Source organism: Crassostrea angulata, chromosome 3, assembly GCF_025612915.1.
Source record: "Crassostrea angulata isolate pt1a10 chromosome 3, ASM2561291v2, whole genome shotgun sequence".
Taxonomy (NCBI): Eukaryota; Metazoa; Mollusca; class Bivalvia; order Ostreida; family Ostreidae; genus Magallana; species Magallana angulata.
The window spans coordinates 27,225,054-27,240,968 of record NC_069113.1 but is presented as its reverse complement, the minus strand read 5'-3'; the positions used below and the strand labels follow the sequence as shown (position 1 = coordinate 27,240,968).

Here is a 15,915-nt window from a genome sequence, read left to right as displayed (position 1 = left end):
TTTGAAATTTAAAAAAAAGAAACAACATGCCAATTGACAAAACGTGACTCTTTGTGTAACTATTTGGTTAGCGGAAGCTTTACCTTGACGCTGTTTGGTTTTTTGTTTACTTTTGAAGTTGTGCTTTTTATAGTAACATTGGCGATTTGCCTGCCTATAGCCAATACTCTGCTTTCAGCAGAGCCCGGCTAAAAATACTTTAGTAATAAATCATTTTGTAATTTTTGGGATTTTTTTACAATTGCGTTTATGATATACTTTTAATTTTTATCCTTCATTTTACACTTATCTTACATTTTTAGATCCTTTAAATATTTTGGCTTAACCATTAAAAAACTTCTATGACGTCACCCATTGTATTTAGTCAACGTTCATTTTCACTATTCAATCAAAATTTATAACACTTGTCACAGAATCTTGTCATCCATACAGTCATGTAAATCCGATATGCCATGAATGAAATTTCAGCAGAAATATATCCTTTTCTTAATTTTGATAGATTTGGGATCACATATATGTAAATTACTTCTATAAACACTTTTAGACTTCCTCTTTGAACCTAGAACCCTATCACTCCTTTTCATTAGTTTTAACAATTTGGGAAATATTGTCGCACTATGACTTCATAAGACTCTTATCAAATTTGTTAACATTTTCTGTTAATTTACATAAAAATTCTGATTTTTTCTTTCTCCTTCAAGTCTAAAATATCATTCAAACAGTATCTGTGTCTTTCCTGGAACTGTGGACCTCTATACTTTGTGTTAAAAAATTTATCATCTGAATCTATCTCTGCTTAGTAAAGAGGAATGGTTTCTATAACATGCGCACCTGTTCACTCGTCCATGAATAAAAGGTGTGTTTGGTTAGGCTATTGTGTATCGTACCGTTGGAGTTACATGATGCTTTTGTATTACAGCACAGTTGAATATATGAATGGGTCAATGCTTCTTGAGGTTCAATGGGGGGAATTTTTTTAAGTAAGTTAAAAGATCATGGGTTGATGCCATCTGGAATGATGACTGCTCACATTAATTTTGAGGAGTCAGACTGTTTAGAACACAGATACATAATTAAGGCCAGAAAGCTCAGTTAGTAGTAAAGCACCTACCGTAATTTAAGAAATTTACTTGGGAAAGCTTAAATTGAAAATCATTCTGCTTCTTTGTTATTTTCCCCTTCCTTATACTGATAGTGTAAAAGTGTTTTATTTGAACATATTTTACCTCTCCACTAACTATGCTATGCAGAATTAAGGTTTTATACCCATTGTGTGTGTGTGTGTGTGTGTGAGAGAGAGAGAGAGAGAGAGAGAGAGAGAGAGAGAGAGAGAGAGAGAGAGAGAGAGAGAGAGAGAGAGAGAGAGAGGGGCACCTGCTTGTGTCAAAGGGCATTTCCAATCTAACTTTAAGTGATACCTAAGTAAGAGTTCAACACTTTTAAGTTTACTTTTTTTTTGCTAATCTGCTTTTCTAATACATGTACAGTACTGTACAGTATAAGACAATGAATCATCACATGTGTTCATACATGTACCATAGCTTTGGGAGTTCTTCTAGATAAGAAAATTTTTAGTTCTATTATTGTTATTGGGGTCAGGATTGTAAAAATAATCTCAAAGAGATTCATCAAGACTGAAAATTTTTATTACACTTCTCTACTGGAAGAGAAAACTGTCAAAATTCTATGAATCTTGCTAAGAGTACTGGGTAGGTTTGAACAAACTTGACATTAGGATGCTCGCATGGTTACACTATATGAAGCAATTAAAGACATAATACAATAAAGTAAATATCAAGATTTTTCATTACAGCTCACAAGAAATATTACACAAATGCATGGCAAATAAATATCATCAAGTATAGAAATATAACAAAAAAACAGTACTGTAAGATATTAAAATATACTATGGTATAAATGCCTTCAGATGCAATGTCTAACATGGAAATTGACCACATATTCAGCATTTGTTCTTTGAACACTGATGGCAAATGGTTCACTAGGATGAAATGTGAAGGCGACCAGACGGCGAGCTGTTGGGGATGGACTTTTACCCAGCATTCCAGCATATATCTTAAACTTGAGTAAACCTGAATCCCGTGCATAAAACCTGTAAAATATGCATATAATGAATGATAGAATTATTTACCAAAACATGTACTGTAAGATACTGAAAAAAATAATTGTTCATTTTAATGCATGAAATTTGACAATTTAAATGTTCTACTCTGAATCAAATTGAACTCATTGACATTTTATGTTATTATACTTTCATGTTAAATACTGAAATCTGATTGGTTAAGACAGTTGGCAATCCGTTCTATTACCCTCAACGTTAGCAACACACTTAGCAACGGGTAACACAACTAATTGTTAAATGCGCGTAAATTATGCGTGTACGGTTCGGCATAGAAGTCACGTCATTTCTATATAAAAGTAGTAAAAAATTCTTTAATATTAAGACATTCAGTATAATAAAATAAATAGTGCCTGCTTCGCGTCGGTTGACAATGGTTTCCTCGGGGTGTCAATTTCAACTGTTACCCTCCCAAAAAGGAACTATTTATATAATACCATTTGCAGATCAAGAATTTTTTTTTCAAGGGGGGATGGGTGGGTGGATTGGTCCAAGGGATATAATTGGTCGAGTGGTGGGTGAGGGAGGGATGTCCAAGGCATATTTTTGGAAATTTTTTATATGCAAGTTAACATTTTTTTAATTTTCCAAGGTTCTGTGGGGGGGGGGGGGGGGGGGGGCAGACCACTCCCCCTCTAGATGTACTATTATAAATGGGTACTGAGAAAAATTCATATGATAATGGAGCAGTTTAAGAGTATTCACTAACCTGATAGGGTGATCCCCACAAGCTTTTGGCCTCTCCATCATGGACACCCACTTGTCATCATAGCTGAAGAGGGCCAGGTCTAAGTATGGACTGCTGCTGTATGACTGGGAGCTGATGGGTAGCTGGGCCAGGAGTCTCTTCACTGCCTCTGTGTGGCCCCCAAATTTAGCATTGATGATTGTGTGTTTGAACCTCTGCTGAATTTGTCGGGCATGAATGTTGCTGGAGGCAGAGCAAGGGAACTGAGATTCACTGTGCAGGGTCGCATTCCGGAACAAATCACAGAAATTCTCAAAGAGCTCCAAAAGTTTTTCAGAGGTGTTTTCAAAGACGGCCAACACTTCAGTTGTCATCATGTTGTAGACAACAAAGAAGGAAGGTTGAGAGTTTGGATCCTGACATTTCAAAGTCACCACATCTTCACTGGCATATTTGATCAACAGATGATTCTCATCCAGAAGTTGCATCTTCCACATTCTCAACACTTTGAACTGATCAAAATACTGGTAGAATTTGCGAAGAGCATAGGAAGTGCCTTCTGCCTGTGCCCGCTGGAAAAGGAACACCATAAGTCTGTGCTTCAGGGAATTTATTGTCTGCTCCGCATAAGGTCTGATAACTTGGCCAGAACTCCTCTTGCTCCCCTGACTGAAGAACAACTGATCATCTTCATAACAGAATCTTCCAATGCTTCGAACATCCACAAACTTTCCAGTTGGAGTAACATGAAAGATGTGAATGGTCTGTTGTTGCACTGACAAAATGGCCAGTGTGTTCTTATACAGGTATAACCCCTGATTGTGGGAGAGAAAGATCTTATCAAACTTGAAATGCCTGGTATCACATAATATCCCTGTCTCCAAGTCAATTATATGGAGGGAGTAATCCTCCAGCTGGTATTTATGGTTGGGCGACATAGACTCATTGTTCTGATAGATGTCATGAAACAACGGATGGGGTTCCTCTGGTATGTTCATGGCAGACCCCACAATGACATAGTTCCCATTGTCTGTGAACAGACTGCACTCTCTATTCAACTGTTCTCCATTCTTAGCCACAAGTGTTTTGTGTCTTAACTTGAAGAACCTACCAAAGAGTTTGGCACGAATGTTAACTGAAGCATGATCATTGTTCAGTGACATAAAATCTCCATGCACATTTTGTAGCAAGTCTTCTGCAGCTGCAGAGCCCTAGAAAAAGATAGGTTAAAGTTAAGTGCAATGCCTATACACAAAACCTATTATAATAAATGTTCTTTTATTTTTAGCATTGTATCTTCATTGTCATTAAAATTGTTTAATGACTTTCAAGTTTTGCAAATAAAGACAGCCAGTAGAAATCTGCACATGGATACTGAAAACCAAATAAATCTCCAATTGGGGTTAATTTACAGTTTACACTAATAAGCAGTTCATGAACTGTAGATTCATTTTTAAAATGTAAGGAACTAATTCTGTGTAAAATTGCGAGAAAAACATCTGGCAGATTTTAAAATCTTGCTTTAATTTTTGGGCAGATTCAAACTAAATGAAGCTATGATAAAATTTGGCAATCACGACTTTACATTCTTGCGATTTGATGCAACATGGTTGAATCAAAGTTTTAAGAACTTGTGTAAAATAAGGAATCTACAATATTCGCATATAATACACGTATGTCAACTTGTCAAAAGACTTTTCTAGAAGAAACATACATTTATCATGGAAAATAAACCTTCCCCTATCGTTTTTCACAATATAAATTAACAACATGTTTAAATGTCTGACGTGTTTTAGTTTTAAAAAATATCACAAACAGTTTTACTTCTACAGACTGTCTCAAACACAGCCTTCTATTCTCCTAGAATCTGAGATTAAAGAAAAACATAAATCGATAATTTTCATACCGCCTCCATTTAATTACCTGAAAGGTGTATATCTCTAGTGACGTCTGGTCTGAGGAGAAGGCAATGAAATACTTCCCGTCTGGAGAGAACTTCCTGAGAAAGCACGGAGGCTTCTCCACATTGACAACTGTGTAGTTAGGGAACACATTAGTGTATAGTGACCGCACTTGATGGAAGTGAGTCCCCGGGCTTGGTGTATGTGTCTGTCTGTGGAACAATCGGTATACCAGGTTCTGGTTATTTATCCGTCTTGGAAGGAGCTCTTTTCCATTGTATCGCAATCCCTGGCCTGTTTGGAATGCCAAGTTATGCACTGACATGTTTAAATCCTTTCATTCTCAAATCTGTAGACATAAGATTGATGTACCGTACATATATTAAGTTTCTATATAACACACATCAAAAAACCCAAATGCAAAAAAGAAATTTACAGCATGTCATTAAGCTTTAAAGTTATAGAATTTCTGTTGTACATTTTGTTTGATTAATATCATTGTGTAATTATTGGGGTATTTGATATATACATAAACATCTAAAAATGGTACAGCAGAGTACTATCATACAGAAATAGCTGCAGGTCTGAAGCTCCCATTCTGGGTCTGAAGCTCCCATTCTGAAAAATATCCGAATTGTTAGACCAGGAGCTACAGACCAGCAGCTTAGCCAGAAACTAGTCCTTACTTTTACCCCTTCCATTTGACACCAGTTCTGGCCATATCTATCAAATCAGGAACATATAAATATACTTTGTTTTCCCTTGGACTGAAATGTCACACTTTCATTGGTTTAAAGATAGTACGTGACTGCCTCATATATCTCTGTTAGTTCAGTGAGAATTAATATTAGGCAATATGGCAGTCATTGGCTGACAACTCATTTCGACATTTCATATCATTTAATACAGAAACCGCATGCCATATGTTCTTAAATTATTTGGGGTAGTTCCCCTTTAAAATCTTTAAAATTAGAGTAGTTATCCTTTGAATATTGATGTCACGTTGTTGTTTCTGGAGCAAAACAAAATGGCAGCATCGAAACTTGCTCAAATCTCTGCAGAGGAAAGGGAGAAAACATTTATAAAGTTGAATAGCAACAAAACATTTTAAGTAAACATGGCTGAAGCGAAGATCTTCAAAGAGTATTTGAAATGTGAAATTGATAATTTTGACGAGTTTAAACGAGTTAAATTGGACAAGATGTTAAAGTCTGTCCCAAGATAGTTATGCTGCACATTTGGACGACTTTTAATAAGAATACACATACCTATGAAAGAAGTGCAATTGAAATTGATGTGAGGGAAAATTTTCAAGATAACTTTATTCACACATTCTCATTTTTCCCTCCTAAATATTCACAGTAAAGAAAACAGATTTCCTATGGACTTTTACAATGGGGAATGTTTACATCTTTTCTCCATTTGGAAGTCACTCGGAATACCTTGCGCAAGTTTTCAACGTTATAATCCGGGCTTGCTGCAATACAAAGTACCCATAGATATCACAATTTTTAGCCGTGTATTTGTATTAAAATCTGATAAGCTAACAGGGGCGTTTCAACAGAGAAATCTTAGAAATGTTTCATACTTTTAAATGAAAATCGTTTGAACCTGAGGTTTTAAAAAATATTGAGTAATTAGGCAAAATGTGAATCGAAGAAATCTTGGGTCAGAGTATGGGCATCTTGTACATGGATTCGCGTAGATCATTGCTTTTTGTGAATAATATGTCACTTGATAGTCCTCCGGAAAACAAAACACTTATTTGGTTTGTTACTGACTGACAACAAAAATATATTGGGCTGATCATGATCTCAAAGATGGCAAGGCGAAGCCGAGCCCTCTTTGAGACTGATCAACCCGATATATTTTTGTAGTCGGTCAGTAACAAACCTAATAAGTATTAATAAAATATTGTCTATAACATTTGGTAAACAACCTGAACAAACTACACAAACTTGTGGTTGTTAAATTAATGAATGATCATCTTTATCACAAAATATCCCAGACGATATATTTAGTTACCGTTTAAAGTAAGAAGTTTTCTCTTTTTCTGTCAAAAGACAAAACTCAAATCTCCAATATTGTTTTCATTCTTTATTACCGGAATGCCGAGCCCGACTTTATAAGAATGGGAATTATATTTCACGGGAATAAACTTGTGATAGACAAACGTAAACCACTGTTAACCACCCAAAGTAATACTTTTTTATCTTTCATTTTTCACGCGTTTTTAAAACGTAGTATATGAGAATAAATCAGTTAGCCATTGTACTACAAAAGATAAAAAAAATAGTTTATCTGACAAACAGTTTTTTTGTCGTGAACAAATGTTAATTATGTTTAGCTTACATTTGTAAATTAACTAGTATATATATCATCTGAAAAATCTTTCGTTAATGGTTAGATTCGTATTTCAAATCTATAGTTTAAAAAAATACACTATATTGTATTCAACTTTTGGTTACAGTCGGTCAACTATTGTTAACAGTCATTAAACTATTGTTTACATTCACTAGACTAATGTTTGCAGTTACTAAACTATAGTTAACAGTCACTACAGTATTGTTTACAGTCACTAAACTATCTTTAACAGTCACTAAACTATCGTTAACAGTCACTAAACTATCGTTTACAGTCACTAAACTATTGTTTGCAGTCACTAAACTATTGTTTGCAGTCACTAATTAAACTATTGTTTACAGTCACTAAACTATTGTGAACAGTCACTAAACTATTGTTAACAGTCACTTAACTATTGTGAACAGTCACTAAACTATTGTTAACAGTCACTTAACTATAGTATACAGTCACTTAACTATAGTTTAAAGTCACTAAACTTAATATTTATTGGCAATCAACAGTAGTTTAGTGCCATACTGACATAGTTTATTCAGGTAGTTGATAAACCTTTTTATATTCTAATTGAAAATATGTTTATATAGCTCATTTTAGTGTTAACTAAGTTAAAAGACCAATTACAATTGTTCACTTGTTCACGTTTTGTACACTATAATTTACGGTTGATAAACTTAGTTTATTAATATCAGAGAAACTTTATTTAGGTCATTTTTGTGAATATATATATATAAAAAACTAACTAACTTTATTTGTGGCATACACAGTACTTCAGTAACCAACTTGTACTAAATATTACCGTAAGCAAGCCAATTAATATCTCAATATCATCATTTTCTAATAATAGATCATATACAAGATATCAATCTTTTAATGATTTATTTGTATAAATATATATAATTATGATAGAAGAGGCAATTTCATCTCATTGAGACTGGTAAAAGTGTTTAAGAAACATATCTTTTAAATTTGCTACATAATGAAGACATTATTGCTACATAATGAAGAACACAGAAGTATGCTTTATCTGAATACCAAAAATAGAATAATTTAATTCTCTTAATTTACAAGCAATAAACTATGTCGCAGACAGTAGTAGCAACAATTTTCTTTTTGAACAATTTACAAACCTTTGATCCAAATATTATTTCCTCTCTGATTCATAAACAAATTGAGAGAGAAGTCTTATAAGGTGGGAGAGATTTCATTGCTTTGATTGCAAAACTTTAAAAAAAATTCTATACAGTTCTTTAGTATTAAATTGCAAATTTTTTTTCAAATAAATATACAATAAACCATTGTAAAACAGTTCTTTGATATTGTAAAATACCAGGGTATAAAAAGATACCAGACACAAGCTACAAATGCATGGCAAGACCTCTCACACTGAGGCAGAATGCAACTCCTTTATAAACATGTACATGTATCAGAATAGAAAATTCTCTGTGCCAGTATTACCAGGAAATTCAGTACTGTAGAATTTTTAGGTGATTGGACAGTTTAATTATTTGTTGGTAAAATACAGTAACATGTTTTAGCAAACATGCTTATAATGAATTGACTCTTATACTAGTGAAGTGATTTTTATTCCCCATGGATTTGAAACATACTGTGAAGCTGACAGATATAAGGAATTACATTTTTAATGAAACAAAATTGCCCATCCCTGTCACTTCATTATAAGCATGCTTTACTGTATAGTCATAGGAATAATAGGTTATTTGCACAGTACCTTCAGGTAAGACAAGTTCCACTCATATAATTTCTGTTGAATATATAAGTATTGTATGGCACTGACTGTAAATGTTATGCCAGAATGCAGGAGACATGCACATACCCTGATATGAGTATCAATTCATTTCTTTATCAGTACAATACCTCATTGCAATTCATTAATATCAGCATTAGAATAAATCCAGATCAATTGTTATAGGACAAATAAAAAAAAAAAAATTGAAATTATTTCCTCCCAATTTCTATACAAAAACTGATTATCAGGATTTCATAAAATAAGTCATACTTTAAAAATGTCAAGGTTTAAAATTATAAGCTACTTACTATTAAGTAGAAATCCCCCTTCCACAGCATGTATATTAGTAATCTATATCACCGTTTCCTTATGATTTAAACACTTGCATGCAGATAGAAACTCAAAATCTGATAATAAAAAACGCATTGTAGATGAAACAGATGTTTGGTTTTTCTTTTTTTTGGCTAATAGTGAATATAGATTAGGAATTATCTAAAACACAAGGTTACTGAGTTTGTGCAGATCTGTTAATATCACATTCTATTAATCAAAACAAGAGCCCAATTGGCCTTAACGGTCACCTGAGTAGCATATAACCCATACACAAACTTGTCATGGAGTCTCATATATGCATCTAATTGGGTTTCATTCTGGAGTAGAAAAATTATAAATTTGTAATGACAACCACCTCCCTGCCTGAAATCTTTAAAAAAGAACTATGAAACCTACAATTTTGGTGAAAACTTAAAGATCTGGTCTACAAAATCATGAATTCAGTTTTCCTTTCAGGTGTGTGGGAGTAAAGAAGATAATTATTAAACATAATATGCATTAACACCAATACATCCATTTTGGCCCTACCCTAGAGTCAAAAGCCATACTCCAGGGGACATGAAATTTAAAATTTTAGTAGAGGACTTCCTCGTATACATAATTATGAAGTCAGTTTTTCATACAGATGCGTGAGAATAGAGAAGAAGATTTTAAAACATTATATGCATTAACACTATATTGCCCCCCCCCCCATGTCCTGAACCCCCGACCCAGGGGCCATGAGTTTCACAATTTAGGTAGAGGAGTTAGTGGACATCATAACCATGTATTCAGTTTTTTGCCCACATGTTTGGGAGTAAAGAAGAAGATTTTTAAAGATTTAATACATTTTAACTATATGGCCATATTGACCCCACCCTAGAGCCTGAACCCCTGACACAGAGGTCATGCATTTCACAATTTTGGTAGAGGGCTTCATGGACATCATACTCATGCATTTAGTTTTTAACAAATATATATATGGGAGTAGAGAAGAAGATTTTCAAAGATTTAATACATTTTTACTATATGGCCATATTGGCCCCACCCTAGATCCAGAACCCCTGACCCAGGGGCCATGAATTTCACCATTTTGGTAGAGGGCTTCATGGACATCATAACCATGCAACCAGTTTTTTCCTCACATGTGTGGGAGTAGAGAAGAAGATTTTTGAAAATTTGGCTTTTTTTTTGTATATTTGGGCCCCACTTGTGGTGCCCCGGGGGTGGTAGAGCCATGAATTTCACAATTTAGATTCCTCTTACCATAGAGATGCCTCACACCAAAAATTGTAACAATTAGCCTTGTAGTTTTTAAGAAGAAGTTAAAAATGTAAAACTGTTAACGTACGATGGACGACGCACGTCGCACAACGACGGACGACGACGAATAGCAATAGGTCACCTGAGTTTAAAAAAGAGTCAAAATAACCAACAAACTTTTTGTGATGCAAAATAACAGCTACTTAAATCAAATGTGAAATTGTAGTATACTCTAAGATAAATAAACCAAAACTTCTTTTATAGATATTGCATGTCTATGTACTGGTGTAGGTTGATCCACTGAAGTTGCAAAATGAAATACAAGTCTATCCATCACCTTACTGGATTTTGCAGTCTAGTAGTCTAGAAAACTTAGAAAATGCACTTGAACTAGCTACCAGCATACATTTGTGTAAAATGATGGGTGTAAATTAAATTGGTTAATGATGACATATTATAGTGACTAGCCCTCTAAACCAGAGAAAAGACAAAAATAAAGATACATATAACATTGCATTCATACCAATAAATTATTACATGTACAAGTATCACAAATACCTTATAACTCAATATACCACCATCAACATTTGGAATGTCGTCAGGCAATCATGGAACAAAGATAATGGAATGATTATGCAATTTCCCCACAAAACAAAAAGGAAGTGGAAAAAAAGTGGGGAATAAAAATGGGCAACTCGCAGCACTAAGCATTTCAACAATCCATATAAAAAAAATATATTGGAGTGAAAAAGATATACAAAATACCGTTTAAAATAAAATGTGTAAATGCAAATCAAGGAACCACAAGATCACAGTATCAGGGAAGAAAAAAACCCCAACCAAAACAATACAATATATTATAAAAATGCATAGGTAAAAAAAATGCTGTTCTGTGCCACAACCTCAGAGATCTCACAACATTGTTTACAGGGCAGTACAATATAACAACACTACTACCGCTGAGTTATACACAACCTATGTAAATATTGCATGGCTTTGCTGTAGATTCAACAGGTTCATGTTACCGGGTAAAAGTTAGCTGTGTATTTATTTACTGTGTATAAAACTTTGGAATTTGGAAGAGTTCATGGTCTTCATTGTCTCAGCATTCCTTTACTGGCCAATTTGTCCTTCTGCAAAACAAATACATAAAGAAAAAATCAGGAACATACAGAAACTTGACCCTACTGGTATTCTTTGTCTGACACAACAAAATGGTTATGACAACAAAATAGAACCATTTTAACAAGACCTTGGACTTTCAGTAGGTTGTAACGATCTATTTCTTGCGTCAAAACAAGTAAAAATGACGCCGGTGTCGAGCGAAATATACACCGATTGCGTAGAGTTCCCTCAAAAGCCAGACAAATCCTGTTGATTTCAAAGAACAATGGCTGAGTGGCCTACAATGAAATAGACGGGCCTACATCACATTGCCATTTGGCTCAACAGCCCAAAGTCCAAGCTCCTGTTAAAATGGTTCTAATCTCTGAATCAACCATCAAACAGGAAAACATTAAGCTGCAATAATGTACCCCTCTCCAGCAATCAGTATGGTAGCTTTGGCCATTTTCTTTAAGGGTGTTAACTTTGGCCTTTTTAGCAGTTTTATAGTGGTAACATAAATGCTATTAAAATTTCTAATTGTTTAAATTGCACCTTTGGGTAGAATTACTGGTTTGCAATGCCACAGCTATGTCTGCCAATATCAATTGTACACCTTTGAGCAAGCAAAATACAAGTCTTACACCTGCTAAAATACCCTCAATATAAAAACATTTCCTTGAAATTTTCTATTAAAGCAACAAACAAAACTTTGAAAGCCATCGCCAGTTTATTCTGAATGATTAGATCCTCAAAAAGATTTCAAGTTACCACTTCAAATGAATACGGTACTTTAGCTTTTATCCATGTTTTGATGTTGCAAGAACCCATCAGTTACCATGGCTACTTACCAGTCCCCCTCTCTGTCTGACCCTGGTGTTTGGTTGCTGTAGTTTCTTTTCCCTGATTTGTTTCAGACGTAACTCCTCCTGTTGAATTCTGAAGGATAAATGACCACAATGTACATTGCAAATCAACACTTTGAAATACATGTAAAAACATTTTCCCCTTGGTTTGTCCAACCGAGAATAAGAACTTCCAATATTGTACTAATTCAATTTGATAATTAATACCCAAAATATAATTGTATAATTTGGTCCTTTCTTCCAATAATAGTAGTACAATATTAAGCACAATTTGAATGAAATCCATAAGATTTCTTTTCACATAAGAATTTCATACATGTACATGTGATAAGTTGAAGACCACAAAACTGTACAGGAGTCATAAACAAGTGGAATTTGGGTGAACAAATTGTACAATACCCATCAAAATCTGTACAAAAACCAAATATCGCTTAAATTCTTATGAAAAGGCACCTTATTTCTAAACTAACAAATGTATATTGTCGCAAATGTCTTATTTAAAACTTCTTACAGAGTTTAAAATGCTTCAAAAGTTCATATACCGGTATTGTGTTTTATAGTCACAGTTTCCTCACGAACCATATCAATTAAGCTAGTTTAGTCGATAGTTTGTTTACCATCCACCTTCGTTTAGTATAACGTGAGAGTTGATGTTGAGTTGATGAGTTCATACTACTAATATATACACCAGCAATGCTGAATAACAGCAGTAAATGCAACCTAACATAAATTTCAACACAATAATCATGTTTAATCATCATATACTATTACGTATGGAGAGCTGGGTCAGTTTCATGTATATTTTTAAAGTTGGCTATATGAATTTTTTCGATCAAGTTACAAAACATTAACAGTTATAATTAAGTTCCCTTTAAAAACAAAGCTACTTTAGTACAGGGGTTTCTTGATACAGATTTACAGCGGGATAATTTATTATCCCAATTGGTAGTTCACACCTTAACATATGACAGTTTGTGTACACTGCAAGAATATCCGAAGGTCATGTGTCAAACACAGGTAATGTTTTACAGTGTCTCGCGAGCAAGAACTAGATAAAAATGGCAGCATTTAGTGAGAAATTTAAATTACTGTACAAATTTTTATATTCCATGAATTTTGGTGTCCTGTCGGTACACTGTGAATAGGGTCAAAAACGGTACATTTTGCATACTGCCGGTACATATCACATGTATGGAATTTGAAATTCCTTCTATAATAAATTTTGAAATATCTTTGTGATTTCAATTATACAACACTCGAGCCTATCAGCTGAAGCTGAGCCAGTAAGTACATGTAGATGTACCGGTAAGTACTAGCTGTGGAATCAGAGCGTCCAGTCTCACCTAAGCTTGGCCACGTACTGCTGCTCCTTCTTCCACAGGTCCTTAAAGTCGTGACAGAAGGAGGACCAGAGAGAGAAGAAGTACTCCGGGCTCACCTCTTTCTCCCCTGACTTTGGTTTTACTGTGTAATACTTGTACAAGGAGGCAAATCTGCGAAGGAAAAAGTGAACAGGCTTGGTGATTAGAAAAAGCTGTACATGTATTAATTTCATTTGTTTGATTATATATTCAGCCAAAACATTGGTATAAAGCTTAACTTATATAAAGACATTTTATTTCCTTAAGAGTTGTGTTTCTAAAGCAACAATACCATATATAGGGTTTTTTTTACGTGTCAACAAATTTGTGAAAATGGTTTTACATTTATATTTGCATCAGTCATTTCAGTTTCTAAGAGCAAACATTCTGCATATTGTACGTATTTAAGCACTGTGAAATTGATTGAAAATATATGGATATACAGTATATGGCTAAAGACAACTTGCTCAATGATAATTAAACTTTTAAATTCCACTTACACACTCTTTGCCTCTTTTAAATTCTCCTCCTGTTCTTTGAACTCTTCATGTCCTGAAACAAAATCAAAGGTTTTTAAATAACTGTACAGAGTCTTTATCACATACCTTGTTGTCAGCACCAATTAAAGAGATTGGTTTTAGTACCTTTGTTGAAGAAGGTCAGCATAATCTCTTTAAAAGGTTCCACAAACTGGGGACTGGAATTCTTGACCACTTTATCCGCACGCTTCTCAGCAGCTAAAAGCAGAAGATGAATAAAATTCAGTATGACAGCTGCCTAATAAATGTATATTGAGAGGATAAATCAGTAACAACTGTGATAGTTCTCTACAGAGGTCAGAGATACAAAAGTATGGTATTTGTAAACGTAGAGCCTTAAACAATACTACCGCTAGGTGTTCGCAGTACTGTTAAGGCTTGCTATGAAAATAGCAGTGGATTTAAACGTTAATAAAATGATGCATCTTTTATTACAAAATATTTATGTAAAGTTATTTCATCATGATATAAATGTGATATTAAATGAAGCAGTATAGTAAATGCTACTTTGTATGACACTTAGTGTGATCCCCTGAATTGATAGTCACTTGACATTTGTTGATAATTCTCCCAAATCAAATTTCAATATTACAAGGGCATACCGTTATTTGAATTAAAAATTTAAATGATTATCAAATACTACTTTTCTGGTAGATTATGAATAGTGCTGCTGCTTTGTATAGAGTTCATCTTTTAATATTAGAATAAATATGAAAGAAATGAGCACCGGTTGGAATTTATATGACCTTCGCTTAATATTTTACGTATTTATCAATTCATTCTATAGATTTCATCGAAGCAGCAGCACTTTTTAATAAATTAAACCTTCCCCTAATTCATATCCAAAAGATTGTAATGATCTGTTTAGCGTATGCCCTATTTTCTGTTGAGAAGTGGACAGGCATAGCCTACATCCATGGGTGTAGGCTATGCGTATGCCCTTGTAAAAAGCAGATTTAGATAGGCTACAACTGTCAAACACCTAGAACAGATATAATACACGCTCTAAAAAATAATCACATGCCGAATCAAAACAAGCATAATAGACAGGATTTAATGGAATAATAACTATTTTAATATTATGCTCTGTTCATTTATAAAATGCATTTTCCCATGTTAAAAAATTGATTGATTTGCCTCTCTCTGCATAAAATTTTTTAAAATTTACAGTATGACGTCACATCGACAAGTGGACCATGATCAGTCAGTTGTTTATATCTATCGTTGTTGGACTTATTTGACTACAAAGTTGCATGCATAGGTAATTTTTAATGTACTTTAATGTTTCCGTACCCATAACAATCGGAAATTACTTTATTTATTAGCATTTGTGATGACTCTTTGTTTTGTATGATGTCATAGTTAATATTTCCCGTACTTTCTGGTCGGCGCGACCACAAAGTAAACCTTAACAGTGCTGCGTTGTGGCCTATTTATTATTCAAGTTTTACTTCTCAACAAAAAAAGACTGATGAAACTCTCTCTCCTCTCTCTGTATAAATACGATTTGTTGGTAATCCATTATGTTGACTATGCTGATTAGCTAAAACATATTGTAATATCAAAGTTAAAGTAAACTATGATGTTAACTCTTAAAAAATAAAAGTTTAAGTTTTTATGGATGGCGGGTATCTTA

The 15,915-nt window shown here is 34.0% G+C and overlaps 2 protein-coding genes across 3 annotated transcripts in view; both read right to left on the bottom strand.

The window, feature by feature from the left end:
* Nucleotides 1-1,624: 1,624 nt before the first annotated feature.
* On the bottom strand, nucleotides 1,625-6,725 carry LOC128178062 (DET1 homolog). The gene is made up of 4 exons (XM_052845055.1): nucleotides 5,729-6,725; nucleotides 4,749-5,075; nucleotides 2,847-4,036; nucleotides 1,625-2,110 (listed from the first exon to the last, which is right to left on the bottom strand). The coding sequence occupies exons 2-4, from the start codon at nucleotides 5,049-5,051 to the stop codon at nucleotides 1,924-1,926; spliced, it is 1,680 nt and encodes a 559-aa protein (XP_052701015.1). The 5' UTR covers nucleotides 5,052-5,075; nucleotides 5,729-6,725; the 3' UTR covers nucleotides 1,625-1,923.
* A 1,224-nt stretch (nucleotides 6,726-7,949) lies between these two features.
* The window catches only part of LOC128178061 (ribosome-binding protein 1-like), a 30,640-nt gene continuing 22,674 nt past the window's right edge, over nucleotides 7,950-15,915 (bottom strand). For both annotated transcript variants that reach the window (XM_052845053.1, XM_052845054.1), the window contains 5 exons: nucleotides 14,385-14,477; nucleotides 14,241-14,292; nucleotides 13,723-13,872; nucleotides 12,365-12,452; nucleotides 7,950-11,542 (listed from right to left, as the gene is read on the bottom strand). In XM_052845053.1, coding sequence (XP_052701013.1) covers nucleotides 11,504-11,542; nucleotides 12,365-12,452; nucleotides 13,723-13,872; nucleotides 14,241-14,292; nucleotides 14,385-14,477 — 422 coding nt within the window. In that variant the 3' untranslated portion in view covers nucleotides 7,950-11,503. The remainder of the gene's footprint in view (nucleotides 11,543-12,364; nucleotides 12,453-13,722; nucleotides 13,873-14,240; nucleotides 14,293-14,384; nucleotides 14,478-15,915) is intronic.